The 25,524-nt window shown below is 40.0% G+C and overlaps 1 protein-coding gene across 1 annotated transcript in view; it reads right to left on the bottom strand.

The window, feature by feature from the left end:
• Positions 1 to 25,524, bottom strand: part of LOC122815596 (serine/threonine-protein kinase 33-like) — a 1,042,607-nt gene that overhangs the window by 913,837 nt on the left and 103,246 nt on the right. The window contains exon 2 of the mRNA XM_044088227.1: positions 19,061 to 19,171. Coding sequence (XP_043944162.1) covers positions 19,061 to 19,132 — 72 coding nt within the window. The 5' untranslated portion in view covers positions 19,133 to 19,171. The remainder of the gene's footprint in view (positions 1 to 19,060; positions 19,172 to 25,524) is intronic.

Genomic DNA, 25,524 nt, shown 5'->3' with positions numbered 1-25,524 from the left:
TCCTACCATCAAACACTAATACATGCGAGAGATGCAATTATACAGCCAAACTGGAGACTAAGCTCTCTCAACCCAAGACTGGATCAGACAGTCAAGAGGAGAAGGGAAATACTGGCATCACACCACCAGTCTCACATAGACCCATTAAACCAGCACCGGCAAAAAACACATGTAATTACACAAAAACATACTGGGAGGCTCTAAATAAAAATCTGCAAAAGCAACAGAGCCCTCCAAAGCAGACATTCAAGCAACCTCCACTCCCAAACACAAACCATGAAACACATACTTCACAAAATCAGTGTGCCACGCAATCACAGCCTTCAAGGCAAATAACATACCCAACATACTAGTAATAGGTGACTCTATAGTCAGGCACACTGACATCCTACTCACTAGGCTAAATAAAGAGAAGGTTACTGTTAGCTGCCTGCCGGGTGCCAGCATCCGCCACATAACACAAGCACTCAGGTCACTCAGAACAAGTACAAATACCACTCTGTCATTGTCCATGTTGGTGTGAATGACCTGAGCTGTACCTCCCTGGACTACATGAAAAGAGACATGGAAGAGCTCTCTGATCACGAAGCCCAAACCGGTATGACCCTGACCCTGAGTAGCATCCTGCCCTCACCAAGAATGATACCACGATATAAAGAAAAAAAATATCAATTTCAACAATTGGCTAAGTTTCTAGTGTCATTCAAAGGGGATCCAGTGTCTGTCTGCCTGGGTTGACATGCTCAACAAGCCACGCTGCTTCACTAGAGACGGCTTGCACCTGTCACCCTTAGGCTTTCGAATACTGGCCAAGGCTCTTTCCACCCCCATAGTGCCTTTTTTAGGCAAGGTTCAAAAGACAAACCCACCACTGTAAATAGCACAAGTAACAAAAATCTGAAGGTAATACTACTCAATGCCAGAAGTCTAAACCTCAAAATGCACGCACTCGAGGCACTCCTCAGTATGGAGAAAATCAATATATGTGCAGTAACAAAACCTAGTTTAAGGCTCCAGAGAGCACCCCAGCACTACCAGGCTACAACTCATACCATACATTCTGGCCACAGAATCCGGACCGAAATACAAAAGGTGGGGGAGTATCCATATTCATCAAGGATACCCACATCTCCAGGTTAGTGGCACAGCATGATGCTTCAGAGATTATCTACGTGCAACTAACAATGGGCAAAACTGCAATTCAAATTTTAGCTTGTTACAGATCACCCACCATGTCCCAGGACCCCCATTCCGCATTTCTGGAAACACTGGGTAACATAAAGGTCCTACCAAACACCCTAATATTGGGTGATTTCAACTACCCAAACATTAACTGGGAGAACTACTCAAGTACTAACTCCCTTGCCCAACATTTCCTAGAATTTATAAACTCAAATGCCCTGGAACAACTGGTCAACACTCCCACTAGAGGTGACAACATATTGGACCTGGTCATCACCAACATGGGCGACTGATGTTCCACACCGGAGGTCAACCCCTCGCTGGTTAGATCTGACCATAAACAAATCACTTTGGATATCCACATTTCACCCCCACCCCCAGACAAGGAAACCATTGTGAAAAACTTTTCAAAAGCAAACTTCACATTACTTAAGATGGAGGTGGAAAGTTTCAAAGCCCCCATGCTAAAGGATAACGCTGTCCAAGACTCACTCCTCCAAGAAAAGGAAACCAGTCTGGTGGACCCCTGCCATCAACAAGCTATACAATAGAAGGAGGAAACTACTACAGAAAAGAGTAAAATCCCAAGAAGGGAAGACATCCCTGATCAGTATCAGCAAGAAACTATGATCCCTCATAAAATCATCCAAGGCGAGCTTTGAAAGGAAACTTGCCAAGGACTCCAAAGATAACCACAAGGCATTCTTTAACTATGTCAAGAATCTAAGTGCAATGCTCAGATCTGCTTGGAGTTAGTGCAGAATAGCACAAAATACACTGAACCAACTGATATTGCCAACATCCTGGCAGACAGGTTCAGTGCAAACTTCACCCCCCTCTCACCCCCAAAAGGGCCCATAACCATACCAGAAGAATGTAAAGCCCCTGAAATCACAGACACTCAGGTTAAAATAGCCCTCTCCAAAGCCAAAAACACAGCATCAATGGGACCGGACGGTGTCCCAGGCTGCATCCTACACAAGCTCAAAGACGAACTACCCCTCACCTAAACACACTGTTCAAACTCAGCCTCTCCACAGGCTACGTACCCATAGATTGGTGTACAGCAACGGTTATTCCACTCCACAAAGGTGGAGCCACAACAGATCCCAGGAACTATCATCCTATAAGCTTGACTAGCTTGGTCTGCAAGGCTACGGAGTGCATCATCATGAAACTCATTAACACAGACATTGGGAACCTCTAAACACTGGACCCTACCCAGTTCGGCTTTGTTAAGGGCAGATCATGCCTCCTAAACCTGGTGGACTTTTTTGAGACAATTACCAAGGCTATAGACGAGGGGAAAGGTGGTATACACAGCCTACCTAGACCTCGCAAAGACCTTTGACACCATTCCCCATTCTGGTATTATAGACAAGCTCACCAGCCTGAACATAAACCCCTATGTCACAAGATGGGTTGCCAATTGGCTCATGGATAGAACCAACATGGTGAGAGTTGTGGGAGCTAGGTCTGACCCTAAACCAGTTACAAGTGGCATTCCCCAGGGCTCAGTCCTAGGACCCCTCCTGTTCAGCATATACTTCTCAGAGGTACAGACAAGCACAGGAGGACTATGGCTGACCAAGTTCGCAGATGACTGCAAACTAGGGGTTATAATTGACTCATCGGCTGACACAGACATCCTCCAAAAGGGTCTAACTGAGACAGATACCTGGTGTCAAAATCATGGCCTCAAGCTAAATGCTAAAAGGTGCATAGTTATTCCCTTTGGAAATAACAAAGTACCTACAAACTACCATGCAGGTGGTTGTCCCCTAAATACAGAAAACGTAATAAGAGATCTGGGGGACCCAAGTAGATAGCAATCTCTCCTTTGATAATCACATTGCCAAAGTGGTTCGAAAATCCTTCTATGTGGCCTATCTAATCACAAAAGGGTTTGCATCCAGATCAAAAGAGGTCATTGTGCTCCTCTACTCATCACTCATCAGACCCATCATAGAGTACAATGCCCCATTTGGGATGTACCTTACAAGACACCTGCAACAGCTGGAAAGACCACAGACGTACCTCACCAAGAGGATCACTGTCCTCAAACAGATGCCCTATGCAGCTCAACTGAAGAAACTCCAGCTGTACTCTGTTGCATACCGCCTGCTCAGAGGTGATCTCTATCTGACATACAAGGCCATGTCCAACTCAGAACTGATGGACATACTCCACCTAAAGAAAAGCTTATCCCCTCGAGCCACACCCTCTAGGGATCTAAACCTCACCACAACAATAAATAGGACATAATGGAGGGATAGATTCCTGTCCCAGAGACTTCCCATGCTTTGGAACAAGATTCCAATCTACATTAGGCAGAGCTCATCACTAACATTCTTCAAGAGAAAACTTGACGAGTGTATGGGAAACAGAAAGTTTACCCCGGGGATCACTTCAGTGGCTCTGCTGGACAGAGGCACATGGAACTAATCTAAGGGGGCAGTAAAAGCCAACACATTCTGGCTAGGCTTATAAATGCCTTCGGGCAGATAGCCTAGTACTTACCTATGAACCTATGTGCAGAATGAGTGACCAACAGTATCACACACACTAGCTCCACAGAGATAGCAAACCTGCTAGCAGATAGGTTTGGCGAAAATCTCACCCACCTATCCCCCCCAAATCTATCACAAACCTTGCCCCAAACTCCCCCTACCCTACATATCTGAAGAACAGATCATCAAAGTATTGTGACTGGCAAAAAATACAGCCTCTATGGGACCAGAGGTTATCCCAGTCTGTCTTCTAAACAGGCTAGAACATGAACTAGCATCACCATTATGTATCCTTTTCAATCATTGTCTAAATACAGGCTTTGCTCCTGCAGATTGGAGAACAGCAAGAGGTATCCCCTCCACAAAGGTGGCCTAGCAACAGACCCGGGGAATTACAGACCCATAAGCCTGACCAGGCTCATCTGTAAGGCCATGGAATGTACCATTATGGACCTCATAAATAAAGACATAGGTGACTTCCAAACACTGGATACTACCCAATTTGGCTTCATCAAGGGCAGATCCTGCCCATTAAATCTTGTTTTTTTTTTCAAAAATGTGACCAGGACCATTGATGAGAGCAAATTTGTCCACACCGCATACCTTGACTTGGCAAAGGCTTTCAAAACAATCCCACACTCAGGTATTACAAATAAACTTTGCAAACTGAATGTAAACTCCTTTGTTGTAAGATGGATTGCTAACTGGCTCACAAACTGGACACACACTATCAAAGAGGACAACTCCACATCAACCAGCAGACCTGTTGCCAGTGGGGTTCCACAGGGGTCAGTGCTGGACCCACTACTGTTTCATATATACTTCTTAGAATTTCAGGTCAAAATTAATGGGTTGTGGCTGACCAAGTTTGCAGATGACTGCAAACTGGGAGCCATTATTGAATCCCCAAATTATGTCAGTATACTCCAGGAGGTTCTTATGCAGACTACCAACCGGTGTCTTAGTCACACTCTTAAACTAAATTCAAAGAAATGCATCATCATTCCCTTCGGCACAAATAATGTTCCTTCACACTATAAAATCAACAACAATACCCCACGTACCCATGAAGTGGCAAGGGACTTGGGATCACAAGTTGTCTGTGACCTTAACTTTGACCAACATGCATCTACTGTGTTAAGGAAGGCATTTTACATAGCACACTTGATTAATAAAGGCATCACCTTGAGAGTAAAAGAGGTCACAAACCCTCTATACTCAGCACTAATGTGGCCCATAATTGAGTATAATGCCCCATTTGGAATGTACTGTACAAAGCACATGCAGGAATTGGAGACTTCAGAGGTTTCTAACAAAGAAGATCAAGGGACTCCAGCATGTGCCATACACAGACTGACTAAAGCCCCTGTCACTTTACTGTGTATCATATAGACTTCTTTGAGGGCACTTATGCCTGGCTTGCAGAGGAATCTCAGACACAAACCTAATGAACTTGCTGGATATCCGAAAATCAAATGGGACTAGGGCCACTCATTCCAGGGACCTAAATATGGCCTGCAACTTAAACAGGACATGCTGGAGGGACAGATTTATATCCCAGAGACTGACATGTCTTTGGAATAGGCTGCCTATTCATGTGAAACAGAGCACTACTATTACACTGTTCAAAAGGAACCTGGATGAGTGGATGGGGCACAGTAAAGTCTTACAGGGAGTAGCGCTCACAATCCTCCTGGACATGGGCAGTCATTACTAAATGCAATCTTGCATATTAACTAAGATTTCTATGGTATTACATTGGGATGAAATGGCTAGGCTTGAAGTGACCTGTGGGTCGATAGCCTGGTAATCTCCTATTATCCTATGACCATATATGTACTCAAGTGCACTTTACATTTGACCTGTCAAGCTATACTATTCCTGTTTTATACCATGTTTTTGTAATTGTTTTCTATATGAACTGTCCCAGTTAGCAAAAACTAAGTAAGAGGTTAGAAAGTAAGCAAATACAAAAATAATAAACATTTTTTCTCATTTTACTCTGTGCAGTGTATATGCAAGGTATATGAGTGGTATGATGTTAATATATATTGTGCATTATATTACCTTGTATGAAAGTTATATACAGCCTCTATAACTTCAGTTCAGTGGCAGTGACCAAACCTGGATTGTATCCCCTGTAATTTTTATGTATGATCAGCACACTTCATAGGTTCATAGGTTCATAGGTTCATACTAGGCTATCTGCCCAAGGGCATTTATAAGCCTAGCCCATAGTTATGTGGCTTTCGCCACCCCTTTAGTTTGAATAAAAACTATGCCTATCATTTTTCTGTGCCTCTGTCAAGCAGTGACACTGAAGTAATCCCTGGGGTATATCTGCGATCTCCCATCCATTGGTCAAGATTCCTCTTGAACAAGGCCAGCGAGGTGCTCTGCCTCACATGTACCGGGATTTTGTTCCACAGCATAGGGAGTCTCTGGGTGATGAATCTGTCCCTCCAGCATGTTCTATTTATAACCGTGTCAAGGTTTAAGTCTCCCGCCCTTGTGGTTCTGAGGGATCTAGATTTTTGAGGTGAAGCATATTCATCAAATCTGGGTTTGACATGGCCTTATATGTCAGGCACAGGTCACCTCTGAGCAAGCGGTATGAGACTGAATAGAGCTGGAGTTCTTTCAGTCGGGCAGCATAAGACATATTTTGAGACCCTTTATCCTTTTGGTGAGGAACTTTTGGGGCCTTTCAAGCTGCATCAGGTGTCTGGTCAGATACATTCGAACGGGCATTATACTCAATCATAGGTCTAATGAGTGATGAGTACAGGGGACGATGACCTCCCTTGATCTAGATGTGAATCCTTCATGATCAGGTGGGCGATATAGAAGGTTTTCCTAACTACTTTAGCAACATGAGTGTCAAACGAAGGCTACTGTCAACTTGGGTCCCCAGATCCCTGATGACTTTTCTGTGCTCAGTGGATTGCCATCTATATGGTAGCTAGGGGTAACCTTGTTTTTCCCGAAGGGTATGACTATGCATTTTTGGCGTTTAACTTCAGGCCATGGCTCTGGCACCAGTTATCCATTTCTGTGAGGCCCTTCTGGAGGATATCTGTGTCAGATGTGTTTTCGACTATGGCCCAGTTTGCAGTCATCTGCAAACTTTGTCAGCCATAACCCTCCTGTGTTTGCTTGTACTTCAGAAAAGTAGATGCCGAACAAGAGTGGACCCAGGACTGAGCCCTGTGGGACACCACTTGTGACAGGCTTTGAGTCTGACATGGCTCCAGCAACTCTGACCCTGTGGGTTCTGTCGCTTAGCCAGTTTGCAACCCATCTTGTGATGTATGGGTTTACATTCAAGCTGATGAGTTTTTCGATGATACCTGAGTGGGGTATTGTGTCAAGGCCTTTGCCAGGTTGAGGTAGGCTGTATGGACTGCCTTTCCTCATCAATGGCCTTGGTGACTGTCTCGAAAAGTCAACCAAGTTTAAGAGGCAGGATCTGCCTTTGACAAAGCCAAACTGGGTTGGATCCAAAGTCTGCAAGTTCCTATGTCTTTATTTATGAGTTCCATTATGATCCTCTCCATGGCTTTGCAGATAAGGCTTGTCAAGCTAATGGGGCGGTAATTTCCAGGGTCTGTGGAGGCACCGCCCTTATGAAGTGGGACCACAGTCGCGTGCGCCACTCCTTGGAGTGCGTATCCTGAGGTGAGGCTAAGATTAAACAGCTGTCCTAACTGTGGGTTTAATTCCTCGTTGAGTTCATGAAGCACACAGCCGGGACACCATCCGTCCCATGGATGCTGTTTTTTGCCTTAGTGAGGGCAGTTCTCACCTGGGCGTTGGAGATGTTTCGGGGGCTACAATCCTCTGGAATAGATATCTCTCCTTTTGGGGGGGAGGGGGGGAGAAGTTTGCACTGAACCTGTCAGCCAGTATGTTAGCAATGTGTGTAGGTTCAGTAATTTTCACATCATTTTGAACTAATTCTGAGCATATCTGGGAGTTTCCTCCTAGGTTTCTAACATAGTTAAAGAAGGCCTTATGATTGTCTTTATAGTCCTTGGCGATTTTTCTCTCAAAATTTGCCTTGGATGATTTTATGAGAGCTCTTAGTTTTTTACTTATAATGATCAAAGGTGTCTTACCTTTCAAGGATTTTGCTCTATCTTGTAGTAGCTTCCTCCTTTTGTTGTAGAGCTTGTTTATGGCTTGGGTCCACCAGACTGACGCTTGCCTTTGGTACAGAGAGTCTTAGTTTTGTTTGGGATTGCCTGATCCATGCAGTCCTGTAGGTGCTGGTAGAAGGCATTTGTAAGTGATTCAGCGGTTTGAGTAATGTTTACCACTGGCTCAGGGGCCTTAAAGGAGACCACACTAGTTTTTAGAAGTGTGAAATCGGCTTTTGAGAAGTTTTTCACTGTGGTCTTTTTTGTTTCAGGTGGGGGCGGGATGAGGACCTCCAGCGAGATTAGTTTATGATCTGATCTCACCAGTGAGGGGTATACTTCCGGTGTTCCGGTGTAACTTACTTAGTTAACACACTAAAATGCATAAACAATATATGCACATATAAATATATATTTCCAATTATAATCAGTCTTCAGGTTAAGTTTATTTCAGGTAAACAATGCACTGAATATTATGATGAAAGGTTCTTAAATACTTTTACTGTAAGTGATTTACTCTAGTGTAATTTTTTTTTGTATACAGTTGTTACATACTGGGTAATTTCACTGAAAAACATTTTTTTTTTAGAATTCAATTCCATATGTTATTCCATTCCATATGTTATTACACCAAAAGCAATATTTTTAAACACTTGCTCCAAATGGCACTAATCTCAACACATAGGTTCATACCAGGCTAAACACCCTTGGGAGCCATTTTAAGCCTAGGCAATTATCTCTTGTGAGACTCAAACCATTTAACTTGCATTTATAAGGTAAACTCCTTAACCATTGGGCCACCCACCCAACACTGCAGGTTGCAGTACGTTTTTCTGTTAAATGTCTAACATTTGCAACTCATGTATCCAAGATAATTTGAACACCAGAATGTAATTTATATCTTTCAAAAATAAACCAAATTAGGACTTACTAGAAGAAAAGCAAAGTCAGTAAGACAAATTATCAAAGGATGAGCTACATGGATCCCACTATTTAATTAATTATTCAAAGGACAGCATATATGCATTCTTTGTTAATATGCTTTACAATGTCCAGAACAATGCATTCATGAAAGAATATTTGCATTCTTTGTTAATGGCTCTAAACAAATGCCAGTGAATATAAGGTAAACTAATATAAAAAATATCTTAATTCAAAAGGCAATAAGATTTGCAAGCTGGTGTACTTTTTGAAAGTCACTGTTAAATTTGGCTTGAACTCACATTAGCCATATCCTCCCTTTTAGCCTTTTAGTTATGATCACATCTTGCAAATGCGGCTTCTGTTCAGTTAACTAAAATGTTAAGTCATCTTGTGTGCCCTGTTTCAGTGCACTTTCCTAGTCCATTCAACACTACTGCAAGGCAAAGAATGTTATATTTTCAGATGCAGTTGATGGTTTTTCACATTTCCAGTTTAAACTACAGAACTGTTCTTAATTCCTGAAATTTGTGAGTACTTACAGAAAATTCCATCTGAAAAGAATTATGTAATGTTAACAGGGAGACATTAAAGAATATTGCATCCCACTGGCCCTCTTCAAGTGAAATCTTGATGAGTGGATAGGAAATAGAAAATTCACCCCAGGGATTACTCCAGTGGCTCTAGTCAACTGAGGCACTGGGAACTAAGGTCGGGTGACATGATTCCAGGGCAATTCTATGGGCTAGGCATGTAAAGGTTCCAAGGCCATTAGCCTAGTACACACCTATGAACCTATGAACCTTATCTCTGAGAGTAATATTTTCTGATCAGCATTTGAACAACTTAAAGAAAGCTCATTGTTATGTCTGCAGACTAAGGGGGGGGTGACAAATATCACAGCTGGTCACAATGACTCAGTCTGATAGATCAGAACCCCATACTTGAACTTTTTTCAAAATTAAATACAGTGTAACATGCACTCAGATCACTGTACTTATGGCGTGTGCTTTTAGATCCACCGTAGAAACACAGAACCAGGACAGGAAGCTTAATCAGGCAGGAATACAGTGTAAATTTATGTGAAGCAGTGAATTGTTAAAACTGGAACATTATTTTGCAAACTCGGTTCAGTATTCAGTAGAATACAGAATTCAGCTTCAGCTAATGATTATGACTTTAATTCATTTGCTTCATGAATTATGAATAAAATATTCTTTTGGATGTGTTTCCTAACTTATTGCATGGATAATAACCAGCATGCACTTGCACCTCCATTCAAATTCATTCACTGTATTTTCTATAGGAAAACCACCCATCTAAAGCAGCAGTAGGCTACTCATGTGGAACTGACCATTTCATGGTGTTTAGCTATTGGATGCAGTTTGGCTATGAGATGTAACCAAGGGATCACATTTTGTTATTTCTCTTAATGTTACAAGTGACAAATATTGTGAGGGTAATTTGGCAGGATGGCAATGAGGCATCTTGGGGTGTGGTTTCAAAACTAAAATACTTTTTTTGTTTATGTTTTGGCTTCATTGAGACAAATTTATTTAGACTTTCTAAATGCAATGCTGAATGAATGAATTGTAAAACAGAAGGGAAAACATTGTGCAAGATGAGAGTTGAGATAAAGACTCTAGGGTTGGGACTGGCTTCGGTATCAGTCAGGAGTAAAATATAGATAGTGCTCAATAAAATGCTGCAGTTTCAGAAAAAACTTTGGGAAATAGAAAAGGTGGTGGGATGGTAACCCAGGGGAAGGAGGGAGGTCCACGTATGAAAGGGAAGTAAAGTCATCAGGAGGCATACAACAGGAGTGGGAGGGAAGTGATAAAGGATCAAGGGATGCGGAAAGCAGGAAAAGAACAAAAAAAAGACAGGAGGGAAGGGCTGGAGGAGAAAGCAGGGAGTACAATAGTCTGTTCACCCAAGTGCAAACTAACACATTGCAGTTTGTCCAAAGAAAATTTACAAATCTTGACTATCATACTAGATGACAGCTGTCAAATGTATAATGGATGGATTATAGATGTGTATGTGAGAAACTCTGATTAGCTTATAATTGTGTTAAGTGTAAAATATTGAGAACCATGTTTGGAGATGATCCATGGTTGCATATTAAAATGCATTTAATCAGAATAATAATTTGCCATCCATGCTAATTAGACATCTAAGAGATAATACCATGACCCATACCAAGATTGGAGCAAACTCCTGTACTATTTAAGGACATTATTTAAAGTTGTCTAGGAAACACAATACATTTATAAAAGTCTGGACAACTGTGTGGGTTGCAAAAAGTTCGCTTATCTCATTAATGACATTTTGTACCTTGAAGATCATTGCCTAAGAGCACAAGCAGGTTACATAGAACTTATGGATTTATGAGAAAGTTGCTAGAGGTGTGGAATGAGTGGCATACAGTAATAAACTGGTTGAATTGGTGAAAGTCAAGAGTTGAAAGCAACCAAGAGGAGGAGGAGAAGAAGTGTCAATCTGCTGTGGGGTAGGAAAGTGAGGTGAATGAGCCAGCAGAAGTAGATTTTGGAAGGAAAGAAGGTGGGGCAAGAAAAAAGTATCAAGTTAGAAAGAAGCACTTATGGATAGAAGACAAGGATGCCTTTAAGAAGACTTTAAGAAGAGCTAACCATGGCAGCAGATGATCTGGAGGAGAAGCAGTAAAAGGGTTGAGGAAGCTAACTTTGAGGAAATAAATAAAGGAGGCTATTGCGGTGGAGAATCAACAACAAAGAAGTATAAATAAGGGTGATTTGTGGAAGTGGAAATAGTCATAGACCAAATCAAGATCAGAACACGACTTGTAATCAGGAAAGTGGTTGCAGTAGGAAGATGCCCAGAAATATTGGCTCATATAGAAGAAATGACCTGGCAGTGGCGACTGTGGAAAATAGGGTAGGGTAGTATGGAAGACCACACTTCTTGCAAGCATGCTTATATGTGAGAAATATAGCATAAAGTATTGCTATGGGAAGAACAGGAGTGAAAGGGTTGTGGTGTATAACTAAGGCAGCCCAGCTAGAAGATATAAAAGAAAAGGGATTGATCAGGGTTGGAATGAGTAGAATGAAACCAGTTTGGCTTACTATGGAAGTGAAAATACCTATTAAAGGGTAAGGAGAGAAATATATGACAAGTGGGAGAGTGATGGAGAGGCCAGTAACAAAGCAACAAACTGCTCAAGGGTGTAATTGGGAAAAAAAGGACTGGAAGAATACATAATGGGGAAATAATTGCTGTACGCAGGTGTATGGGAGAAAGAGGGAAGTTAAGTAGGAAGACAAACTGAGTAAGGAAGTTAAGAAGTTTAAGGAGTTTTAATAAGTATAAGGAGACTGGACATTAGATGAGGATACTAAAGGATTACTCATTGGCAAAGTTCACCAGGTAGAGGGAACCCAGATTACCAGTCAGGGAAGGCATGGCTTTAAGTGCTGTTTGGTTAGATGCAGTGTGCAAAACCGAGAAAGGTTGGAAGATGATAGTGAGACTGAGGGAGAATAAGATGCCTGGGCTTAATGAGATCCCACTCAAGGATATTTAAGTGGTCTGCACTTAATGAAGAGGTGGTCCTTTGGAACTGGAAGCAAGCAACAGTAGCGTGCATTACAAAGATAGACCAAGAAGCAGCCTAGAGTTCAACAAACAGTCTGATTATGTATAAAATGATGATCCCGCATTCAAAGTGTATCTTTGTTTTATAAGAATTGGCTGCTTAATGATTCACAGCAGGTAGATCTTATCAGAACAACCTCATCCCGTTTTATAATTTGGTTACTATATAGATGTACACATCCAACCCTGTAAAGGGTTTGACTCTATCCAGCACTAGTTACCCCTTGTGAGAATGTATGAGTGTTGAAGGGACAGGATGGGAAAGGATCAGACAGAAAATATATAGGTGATTCTGGAAGTTGTCTGAGAGCAGAATGCATGGAGTTGTTGGATGGAATAGATCTCAGGTGGGAAGGTCCTGATAGGTTGTGCTCCACAGGAATGAGTTCTATGTCCAGACCTATCTGCTTTCAATTCAGTCCTCAACAAAGAGATGAGAAACCTCATAAATTTCTTTGAAGATAACACCAATGTTGGACAGTTGCATAAAATAAAGTTGCACACTTCATAAATCACAGAAAGCTGGAGCTATGGTCTTAGAGGTGGTAAGTCAACTTCAGACCTATATGGTAGTATACCTGTTGACAAACCTTGCATGCATATGTTGGCACAGTTGGTAACAAACCTTGCAAATATCTGGTGACACACCTAGTGAAATGAATAACTCAGCATTACACTATGTACTTGCAGGGATGGGTCTTAAATACCTGAATCAACAGAAGAAGTTTGAGTTATTATTACTGTAAGCATGATACATTGGACTCCATATAATTGGTAGCAAAATGAGTTGACCTACTTTAAGGGTATATATCCAGGGATAACAAGGTGATGACACCCTTTTATCAGACTCTTTTGAGACTACAACTCAAATACTGCATACATCCTGAAGATTTTAAGGGGTGCAGAGGAAATATCATATAAAGTAAAATGTTAGGAACTTGATCTCTTTTTTTTCTAGAAAGTATGAGAGGCAGTGGATATGCTATGGATATACAGGGAATTAGCACAAATTCTGAAGGAAATAGTCTAGTTGTGAATGACAATATGTGTAAGAGGGACATGATTGCCATAATAAGGGAAGCTAGTTATGCACATGGACATGAGGAAACATGTATTCACGGAGATGGTGGTGGCAACCTGGATTAAGTTGTAGAATGGGTAAGATAATCTAAGACAATCTGGACATTTAAACAAGTTTAAGATATCACAAATGAGAGAAAGGAAACATGAGAGATAGCTGCTTGGTATGGCCTGCAATATTCCTATTAACCAACTATTCCCACAGTATTCTGCTACTATTTTATACGATGATATGATGCTAAATAGAGATTTAGGGGGGACAGGCCAGTGATATGACATGAATGATACAGTTCATCATGCAGCAGACCAGAAAAAATATTAAGGTTGGACATACTGGCATGAATATCATTGCATGTGAGGAAATATTTTCTAGTTTTTTTTTTTTTTTTGTAGAACGAAGGCTTCCTATTATATATTATATATGTTGCACCACTACAACTTGACAAATGACACAAAATATGACTTTCTTCAACAAAAAGGTACATTCTGATATACCAGTATTTATTCAGACCAATGCTCTTTACCAAGTCCTTGGAAGAAGCTGCGTCTGCTAACATCTCACTAACTAGAGCTTTCTAACATTTTATTTTCATACTAGTGACCAGTGGCGGCTGGTGACTTCAAATCAAAGGGGGGCTGCAGGAGACAGCTGAATGGGTGGGGTCAATGGGAGGGGTGTGGCCAACTAGAAAGGGGAGGGGCTATGCTCAAAACCACAAAAACTAACTTTAATTAAATATGCTGCCCTGGGTGGCAAACCATCATTATGAGAGTCCAATCAAGACAAAAATAAGTGTAGAAGAATAAAAATGTTTATATGCATTGGCTGCATGACAGCTTACTTAATATCTAGATGGAAACAAAAGGTTGTGAGGCATGAAAAAATAAATTACTTTTTAAATACATTACTGGAATGCCAGTCAAAATCAAGTACAAGAAAAAACAGAAGCACTCAACTCAAACCACTTCTCCTTGCACTGCAGTTCTAATTATAATTTATATTCAGCTTTATTAAAGTACCGAGTAACATGCTGAAAGTAGAAATCTCTGTGATGCCCCCACTTGTAAAAATGTTTCTTATCCAAAAAAGACCTGCTGCCTGACAACTATCTACTTGTTTCATGGGGAAAACATGTAAGTAAAAAATGAAAAGCAAACAAGAAACAAGCTCAAGATACATTGCTTAAAGGATTACTGTACAGGTTATGGACCACGCATGATCATTGGCGTTCTGTTTAGTTTACGGATAAAGTCTGTAGAGATGACTGGAAGTCTCCAACAAGTGTAATGCGCTTTTTAAAATAATGGAATCCTGCCCTTTAATACCCAAGGCTTATACATTATCTAGTCAAGTATTCTCTGCATGGCAACAACAGAAAGGCTTTCAATGTTGGCAATTCTTTAACAGTATGCTTATTAAAGCTTACTTGCATCTTACGATCTCAGACAAGCTTACCTTATGGTCATTAAAGCATTGCACAGAGCAACAGGCACTTTGAGTAATAAGCATAAATCAACAGTACAAAAATATGACAGAAACCAGACCTTTCTGCAAAATCAAGGACAGATGAAAAGCCACTGTAGTACTTGTGTCTACCTTGGATGGGGGGGGGGGGCACTGCACATTTACACTGCATAACTACTCCTTGCCTTGCTTGGACACATCCAGAGTCACTACATGGTGGAGTGGGGTGCAACAAGTATGTCACAATTTGAAATGTCTCTGGCTGACTGATGGCCCTGACACATTTGTCATACCTCTCAACCTCAGAGCAAGAAATCTGGACAATGCCATACACAGAAGTGGGACAAATGCCCAAAAATAAGGACAATTTTTAAATATTGCTCTAATAAACTTAGAAAGATAATAGAATAGGTCTTGCATTAGTATGGCTTTTCTGAAGGGTATAAAATCTGAAACTCAAATGTCTGTCATTATTTTCTAACTTCAGTCTTTAGTGATTTGTCACTAATTTGCCAAAAAACACAATTTTATGAAAAATGGACCAAATGTGATGCAAAAATATAAAATAGCCCCACAATACAGCTGGAAACCTGTCAAAGAAGGGACACGTTATTATTAGTACTGCTAACTTGAGCAGCTGACAAAATAAAAGAATCTCCATGAATTTCAAGTAATCTATAACTTTGATTATTAAAGTTATTTCTTAATTGTAAACCCTCCATGTTTTCTTCCAAAATTGCTATTTTGAGGAGGGATTATTAGGGGGAAGAGCAACATTTTGAGCCAAAATAGGGGACAGTTGAGAGGTTGGCTATGCCTAATTTTATAAAGCAATTTATTTGCATGTACCTCTCAACCTGTTAATGCAGTAAATCTGAATAAGGCCAAATATATTGGGGGAACATATAAACAGTACTAAAAATTGCTCTTGTATATATTGAGACAGTTGATAGAATAACAGTTCTTACTTTAGCATGCATTTTTCTGAAGGTTATGAAGTCTGAAACTCAGTGTATCATTATTTAGTGACTTAATTTCTAAATGATTTGCCAGAAAACTACAAATTTTATGAAGAACAAACCAAAAATAAGAAGCAAAAATCTATTCATTCTTTGAAAATCTGGACAGTTGGGAGGTATAGTTCAGCTGGGCCTGTCTGAGTTTGCTGCCCTTCCCCCCCTGACAAAATCATGGTTGAATGGAGCCTCTGCAACCATTCCAATGAACCATTACTTGGCTATTTCACTCCATTTACCATAAACACTAATGTGCATACTGCTTTACTTCTATGATGAGTTGGACTTCATTTCAAAGTTTTATTTTGTATTTTACAGCACAAACACTAAGTCATCTACTAAACAAAACAATGCAGTCTCACAATGAAAACGTAGCATTAAAACTTCTCTGCCCTTGAAACTCACATTCATTGAAACAGTATTGAAACCCACATTCAAAGAAAATACATTTTGCCAGTGGCAGATAAAAGATTAATTTTGGGCTGTTTTCAAATCATAGGCCCCTTGCATATGAAACATACATGTGCTCTTTGATACACCTTCCTATTGCTTTGAACATTTTTCCAGTAAACAATGAAACAAAACTGTCCAATTCAGAACATTTCCATCATAAAAGTCTACTCAAACTTCTACAGTCCACTATTATCAGTAAATATGCACAATTCTACAGTCCACCATTATCAGTAAATATGCACAATCTCTGAAGTAGCAAAAAAGTCATCTAAATAATTCCACGTTAAATAAATCTGTAATGAAGAGGTTGGTGCTAGCAATCACCTTTATATTTCATGATTTCATCGAAAAATAAAGTGTCTGATGCCCCTGAGGAATAAATTGCCTAAATTACATTAAAAATAAGCTAGTAATATTGCAATAGGAAATGGATGGCAAACTGATAACAGGCTCATAGTTAGTATCTTAATTTTCAGTACGACAGCATTCACTCCTTATGGGAGTAGAACCAACAACCTTCTGCATCAAAAGCAAGTACACAACCTTTTGTGCTATTAGCAATGTGAGCTGACTTAGCATAATCAGCACTACACTTCTCTTCCCCTGCAGCTCTCAGCTCCTTGTAAAATCTACTCAATACTCAACTGCATCTCAACTTCGCAGCACAAGAAGTCTGGAAAAAGCCAAATTTATTGGGGTGGGTCAAAAGGGCAAAAACCAGGGACACATTAAACATTGCTTGTATAATCTTGGAAAGCTGCTAGAATAAAATGCTGTGTTACCACCATACATTTTACTGCCAAGGTCCCTGTGCAAAGAGTCAGAACAACATACCACTATGCCAAATCACCTGCTTTGTGAAAGAAAAATGCTGTGTTACCACCGTACATTTTACTGCCAAGGTCCCTGTGCAAAACAGTCAAGAGCAACATACCACTATGCCAAATCAGCTGCTCTGTGAAAGAGAGGAAGACTGAAACTTAAATGGCTATCATTTAATGAATTCAGTTCTCACCATAGCTGTCAACCTCTTAGCACAAAACACCTGGACAAACCCAGTAATGAGGGAATACAGCCCTCAAACATATTCAGTGAATTCAGTTCTTGCCATAGCTGTCAACCTTAGCACAATAAACCTGGACAAAGCCACTAACAGGGTATTACAGTCCCAAAAATAAGGACAAATTTCATATAGCCATCTTATAAACTTAAAAAAATTGCTATAATAAAAGGTTGCATTACTACATATTTATTGCTAGAATAAAACGTTGTTTTACTATGTATTTTCTGAAGAATATGAAGTCTGAAATTCAAATGCCTGTCAATTTTACTTCTGACGGAACAAAAACAATTTTCAGCAGAGGCCCAGGGAGAAATACTGTAGACACATGTCTTTGTAAAATGGCAGGACACCAGAGCAAATCCACACAAACACAGGGATAAGATGCAGACTCCACACAGAAGGCACCCCAGCCAAGAATCAATCCAGAAAACCTATAGCTGTGAGGCAACAATACTGCCACTGCACCATCAAATATGTAAGGAACTAAACATTCAGAAACCTGAAGTCTGAAATTCAAATGCCTGTCAATTTTATTTAACATTTGTTAATCAGGACAGTCTGACTTGGAACAAAAAAAAAACAATTCTCAGCAGAGGCCCAGGAAGAAATAATGCAGACATATCTTTGTAACATGGGAGGACACAAAAGCAAACCCACACAAACACAGAGAGAAGATACAGACCCCCCCCACACAAAGAAGGCACCCCAGCCAAGAAGCAAACCTGAGAACCTGCAGCTGTGAGGCAACAATGCTACCACTGCACCATCAAATATCAAGAATTGCAACATTTATAAACCACAGATATTATGAGGAACAGATCAGATCAAATATGAGGCAAAAATCTGCAATTTTTTTACAAATGGTGGTGGGTAGGGAATTCAGGTCTTTAACATCTGCATACAAGGTACAGGGTTCAAGCCTGAGGTATTCCCTACCACACCACTATGAGCCTAACCACCAGTATATTGCACCAGGGGCATCAGCAAGCTCCAATCCAGACCCGACTGCCGACCTTGCAGTCTGACCCCGACGCGAATCCTGACCTTGCCTGTCGTGAGATCTTTCCCTGCAGCAAGCTCCAATCCAGACCCGACTGCCGACCTTGCAGTCTGACCCCGACGCGTTTCCCCAGCGAGTTCCCAGGCAGTCTATGCAGTTTAAAACTGCATAGACTTGTGGGAGCGCTCCTGTTCACGTGTCTCAGTCAGGACTGCTGCTGAGACAATCTGCACATGCTCCATGCTCCAGACTGTCTCAGCAGCAGTCTGGACTAGTGCGCATGCGTGAAGTCCGCGAAATTTTAATTATTTTTTTCTTTTTATTTGTTTTATTTTGTTAGTTTGAAGTTGAGGGGGCTGCAGTCCGGCAGTCCAATAGCACGGGCCGCCCCTGCTAGTGACTTCTCATCTAGCATTTTAAAGTCGGTATATTGTTTAGAAAGCTTAACTCTAAAAATGTCTCATGCTGTGTTCCATTTTCACAAAATTTTCACATAAGTTCACACTTGATTTTCTTTTTATTGATAAGAGTCATACAGTGACAATGTCTGAAATAATCATAAAGCATGCTAAGCAATGGAGGTGGTACATACCTGAATCACTGCTTCGTCTTCTATTCGTACGTGTGGCACATTGTAGTCTGGGTTAATCCGCAGCAATGACATGTTTGTAAAAGCAAATTAAGTCTGCGTGGCACCTTAAATCTGTTGTTAAAAGTAAAAAAAAAAAAGGTTCAGTATTAATGACACAGCAAATGGTGTTTTAATCTTATTTTCTCTCTCCGTTCTATTAAAGAGATGTTATTATGTTACACATTCCAAGTGACATGACACTAGATATCAAAAAGGAAATATTTATTCAAAGAATTTAGGTCACGCAAAGTAATGCAGTTCAGCAAAACTAGTCAAAATCATAAACGAATCAAGATAACCATGTGCAGAACAAAATAGAAACTTTACTAAACACAAACACTAGTGCTTTCATGCAGTATGTGGATTTTTCAGATCTGCATAAAATCAAACATATAAACAAGTGATATATAAATGAATAAAATCACATAACATACAGTCATGTCACCTCTGCACTAATTAGTGTCTCAGGCTCCTTACTTTTAAAACTGGTTTTATACTATTGAGGTTCATAGTTTCATGGGTACTTACTGTGGTAATCATAAGAAGCATACCTTCCATTTACGTAGTAGCCTCTAGGTTATATTTTGTGTACAAATTACCTAGAAATGGGCAGAACAAGGCTATAGTGGGAGATTGATATGTTGCCCATATTCATGAGGGACAAGGCTGCTAAACAGGGGAGTATGTGTAATCACCCATCACTGAGACCAGAAAGCATTGTAGCATTTAATTAAACTTACTTATCCAATTGTATGCAGCTTTCTCTGTAATATTATAGCTGTCCCCTCCCCTTTGTGTGGGATAGAATACCTGAAAAAATACACTTAAAAGAATGATCACCATTTTAAATGGCAGATTTAGCCAATAGATGGTTGTCCTCTTTTCTTTATCATAAAGATGTTCAGTTATTCTAGCTTTAAAAGAATTGTTGGTTTTGCCAACATAAAAACATGGGCATTTGATACAGATATCTAGATAAAATTAATTCTGACTGTTACAGTCAACACTAACAAAGAACAAAAATATTTTTGAATCCAGTAAATGGAGGCACAAAAGTACTCATCTCTCTCTGTACATATATCTGTAGTTACAGTTATAAAGTGGGAAGATGCCATACTTTGTTTTGTCATCTTTGCTTTATTCACACTTGTATAACAAAGCTGTTTCTTCAAATACAGTTTATTTTAAATTTAAGAGAAGGTGTATCAGCTATGATTTGTTTAATACATAAACACATAGAATGGACCAGTTCTTATTATTTCATATACCTGACCAGTGTCTCTATATACATAAGGGGCAGCCTGAACCTAATGTCTCGCTTCCTGTCATTATTTCCATTCAGTTCTTGAATCACATCCTTTACATCTGTTTCAGGGTAACCTGTAGAAGTAAAATCATCCTTCATTTCCAGAAACACTACAGTCAAGTCATCATCTTTGCTGGTAAGCCGTGACGCTCTAAAAAATCGTCCTTTCAATATATTCCTATTAATAAAGGAAGGATGTATATTATCTCTAGAAAGATTTGTGTTCTTCCTACATTCTTTTTTTTAAATAGTAGTTTAGACTTCCTATTGCTATCTAGATAAATTGCTACTTCTAAATTTTCATGGTTTCTTTAGACCTGTGCATAGAAAATTCAAAAATCTGTTTTAGTGTGTAAATCCTGTAAAACTTCAGATAGTGAACCTTCATCACTCCTTATACAGAAATGTCATCTACATATTCCAAGTACAGTTAATCTTTCCAACATACTGATTATCATCCTCATCAACCCCCTTTTTCTGATTTTCTACACTGGGTCATGGTGTTGTGTCAACTGTTACCATCTCTCTCTATTCAATACCACTCTCCTGCCTTCTTCGACACTCATGCATGACTGTCATAGTCTTCATCCATCTCTTTGGTGGATGCCGTCTTTTCCTCTTCTTTTCTACCTGCCTGTCCCAAATTTTCTTCATATGTTCCCATTTATTCTTCTGCCCAACAGTGTGCATCCTACCACCCAACTCAGGCACTTCATCTCCATCCCCTCTAGCTTCCTCACCTGCTCTGCCTTTACTGCCCATGTTTCTGTACTGTACAGTAGTACTAGTCACACCACTGTTTTGCACACCTCACATTTCAGCTTCTTTGGCATTCTTCTATCATATACTACAACTGGCACACTGTGACAGTTGGCTGCAGCCCTCTGATTCTATCCCTCCTAGATACCTGAAGCTGTTAACTTGTCCCATTATTTTCCCTTCTATCAGCTGTTAACCTGTTCCACTATTTTCCCTTGTATCTCAATTCTCAGCTTTTGATTTCCCTGATTTGCTGCCATTACGACTGTCTTATCTGTACCCATATGCTTTCAGTTTTGCATTGCATTCTCCTATCTTTTGCTGAAATTCTTTCTCAGAGTCTGCCTGTAGTGCATCATTTGCATACAGCAAATTTCTTCATCTGTCCCCTCTGACCTGTTTGCTAATGTAGTCCATCACCAGTGTGAACAGCAGTGGGGTCAGAGCTGAACCCTGATGCACGCACACTTCCACTGGGAACACCTCTGTGAGACCAAACATTGTTTGTACTTGTGCCATCGGTTCCTTGTACATAGCTCACACTAATTCTGCCAATATTTCTGGGACTTTGAACCACCATAGAACTGCCCAAATCAGCTTCCTTCAGACTTTGTCATATTCATTCTCCAAGTCTTGGAATTCCCAGTTGGAATCTTTCATCTCTAGCTTCTTCTCAACTATCTGTCTCACTGCAAATACCAGATCAGTTGTGCTGCATCCTGATATGAATCTGTACTGCTCATCTTCCATTTTAATTTCTACTACCCTGTGTTTTCGTTTATCAGTCACCCTCTCTAGAACTTTCGCACAATGTGATAGGAGTTTGATACCTCTGTACTGCCCACAGTTGTGAATGCCCCTATGTTTTTGAACACTGGCACTAGTATGTTTATTCCTCAGTCATCTGGGATACACCTTCCTCTCCACACTGCTATGAGTACACTCAGGAACCATTTCTCTCCAATCTTTATCTTGTCTGCTGCAACCTCATCTAAGCCTGCTGCTTTCCCTGACTTCATTTTCCTTAGTGATTTTTCTTATTTCTACAGTGAACTCTTCTTCTTCTTCTTTTCTCATTATAGCCTGTGTCTGGGACACTACAACGTCTGTGGGGTTATCTTCATTCAGAAACTGCTGGAAGTACTCCTTCCATCTGCCTTTGGTTTCCTGTGGACTAGTGAGCAGGTTGTTGCTGGCATCCCCTATGAAAGGTGTCTGACAATCTTCTTTATCTTTCTGTCTTTGCCTTGTAGCCTGATATCATTTTTTGTGCCATCTACTGACTCACTTTCCAGAGATTGGGAGAGTGTCTCTGATGCCTTGTTCTTTGGTATTGCAACTCCTTTCTTAGCATCTTTGTTAGCCAACCAGTATTCCTTTCTAGCCTGATCTGTATTTTCTATCTCCCACTTTTTACCTGCACTTCTTTCTTTTGATGACTTCCTGAACTTCTACATTTCACCACCAGCTTTCTTTATGTACCTTATTTCTATACCTGACTTGGCCACATATCTGTTCAGTAGTCCTTAGACTTGCTGTTTTGAGGGGCTGCTATTCTTCAGATACACTTATTTCTGCTTCTTTTTTTGGTGCTAGAGCCCTGGGTAATTTCTTGAACTGTGTGCTTACTCTCCAGACAACTTCCAGGTCTTCAGCCTGGTCTCTGTTGACCTTAGAGCCTTCTCTGGCCACTAATAGTAGCAACAAGTAGTTTATGCTATGGGCCAACTGTTTCACTGGAGATGGCTTTGCAACCACTGATTTTACCCCATTGCCCTTTCCTTAGTAGGAGGAAGTCTATCTGAGTTGCATATTGGCCACTCTTGTACGTGACTTTGTGGCTCTCTGAACCATGTGTTGGCTACTATCAAGCCATTTGTCAGACAGAAGTCTAGAATTGCCTCTCCTTTTTTTCTGTTGCCCCAGTCATGTGGACCAAGGCAGTCCTCATATCCTGTTCTGTCTATCCTGATATGTGCATTCAAGTCACTCATTATGATCACCAATTCATGTTGTCCTGCTTTATCTAGTAGGTCCTGCAACTGCTGTCTGAATACACTCTTTTCCTCACTATCACAACTCTGTTGAGAGCCATAGCCTAAGATTATGAATACTGTCCTATCATTAGGCTGAAGTCTGATTGCCATGAGTCTGTCACTGATTCTGTGTGCATCCCTCACTGTCTTCTGAAACCTCTTCCTCACCACAATTCTAACACCATTTCTAGCCTGCACTCCTCCTGTGTAGTGGACTCTGGATCAAAAGCCAAGTGGCCAATTGACCAGTAGCTTAGTGACCCATGCCTGCTGAGCTTTATGGCAGGCACACACTGGCTAACAGGGGCACATACACCTCTCCAACTGTTATCACTGGCAAATACCCATGCCTATTTGGTGACATTAGTCAACATGACCAAATCACCTAAAACCATATTTTTACAGAATTGCTAGCCCTGCCACAGCACTCATTCTGTAATCCACGTTCTCCTATCTTGAGGATACTGCACATCACAGTAGCTGTCCAAAGCATGTGGTCTGTACAACTTTTCCCCTTATAGGACACCATGTAGAGTCTGTGCTGCTGCCCACAGCTTTTTTTCAGTGCATTTTGAGATGGAAAAACTCAGCATGTTTTTCAATGGTAAGAGGACCTCCCCTGAGAGCATATGCAAACTCCAGACAGGCATTGGCCTGAAGTCAGGATTAAATCTTGTACCTTGTGCATGGGCAACAAAGACCTTACCCATTATGCCAGCTGGTCCACATACTGATGCTTAACCAAAAAAGAAAGATTTCATTAAAGCTATCAAAACAATAATTTTGTAGGTATTGGCTCAAGAAATACCATAGCTATACCAGTTTTTTGTAACAAATACTCTTTCTCAAATAAGAATACATTACCATAAATTAATTAAGAGTCCCAGCCTGCGGCTTATGGCCCACAGGAAATGGGCCCTGTTACCATAGTGCAGTATTTTGAGATTTATAGACATATTAGCTGCAATGAGGAAACACCTACTTTTTGGCAAATTTCTGTATGCCTACGAATTGCAGTTAACTAGTGTGCAGTGCAAGTCAGCACTTCCCCTGGTAGTTGACTGTGGCAGCCACACCATGTAAGCACGCACACACAAACCCGCAGCAAAATAAACACACGTACCACATACCCATTACTTGTCCCTTTTATCAGAATGCCCACGTCTCCTTTTTCCCTGCCCAGATAATTCATGAATGATTACAGTCAAATCGGTAATGTCAGAACATTTTTTTCCAAAATGTTTTTATTAATTTTATAACAGAATATCTAAACAGTATAGTAACAAGAAATAACAAATCACTATATACAATGTCCATAACAACTAAAAAAGCAATATACATAGGAGAACACTTAATATTTCTCTAACAGATTATTTTGTCCAAGTAATTAAATGATGAGTTTTGTTGTTGGCCCTTGCTTTTATAGTAGCAGTCTCATTCTTACAAATATATTTCACAAGATAAATAAACTCATCTTTAAGACAGGAGTAGATTGGGATTTACAGTTTTTAGTACAATTTTCCTTACTACAGAGAGGATAGACGATAGTAAAAATATTTGTTTTTTTAGGAATGACTTCAGGACTAGGAACATTGAAAAGAGTAAAGGAGTCAGAAATTATACACTTATCATTCCATAGAGCTTTACAAAGATATTGAAAGTCTAACCAAAACGGGGACATTATTTTGCAATTAACAACCATATATATTCAGTCAGCATCAGGGTATCCACATCTCCAGCATTTCATTTCATCTTTCATGTACGTTATTGCTAGTCTATGTGGGGTGAAAAAACATCTATGGAAAATTTTCCATTTGTATACATGCCAGAACATGGAAGATGTAGATTCCTTCACTGACTGTAAACAAAGTTTTTTTTATCTTTTTCTGAGAATACTTGTCTATTAACTTCACTTAAATAATTCCAAAAAGAAACATCTGTTTTGCTAAAAATCATTTATGAGAATTTTGTAAATAACAGATATGTAGGAAGTGTTCTTGGGTGAGCTATTAATAATTGCTGAGATAAAATCCAAGATTTTTAAGTTATTTTTATTGTATGCCTCTAATGAGGGTACAAGCTTAGTATGTATAAAATCCTTACAGGTTTGGATGTCTGGCCAATTGCAATTTTGCAAACTACATCTGCTGATCAAATAGTCTGCAGAACTTATTAGCTGAGAGAAATTGATTCCAATATAGTAGGTCACCCTTTTTAAATTCTAACATTTTCTGAGTATCAAAAGATATCAAACATTCATTTGTGTAAACAATAGGAAACATAATTATTAATAAATTCTTAATTAATTGATTAGAAAACATAAG

Source organism: Protopterus annectens, chromosome 11.part0 (assembly GCF_019279795.1).
Source record: "Protopterus annectens isolate FY-2018-M chromosome 11.part0, PAN1.0, whole genome shotgun sequence".
In the NCBI taxonomy this organism is placed as follows: Eukaryota; Metazoa; Chordata; order Ceratodontiformes; family Protopteridae; genus Protopterus; species Protopterus annectens.
The sequence above is the reverse complement of the archived record's forward strand: the minus strand, read 5'-3'. Positions and strand labels throughout refer to the sequence as shown.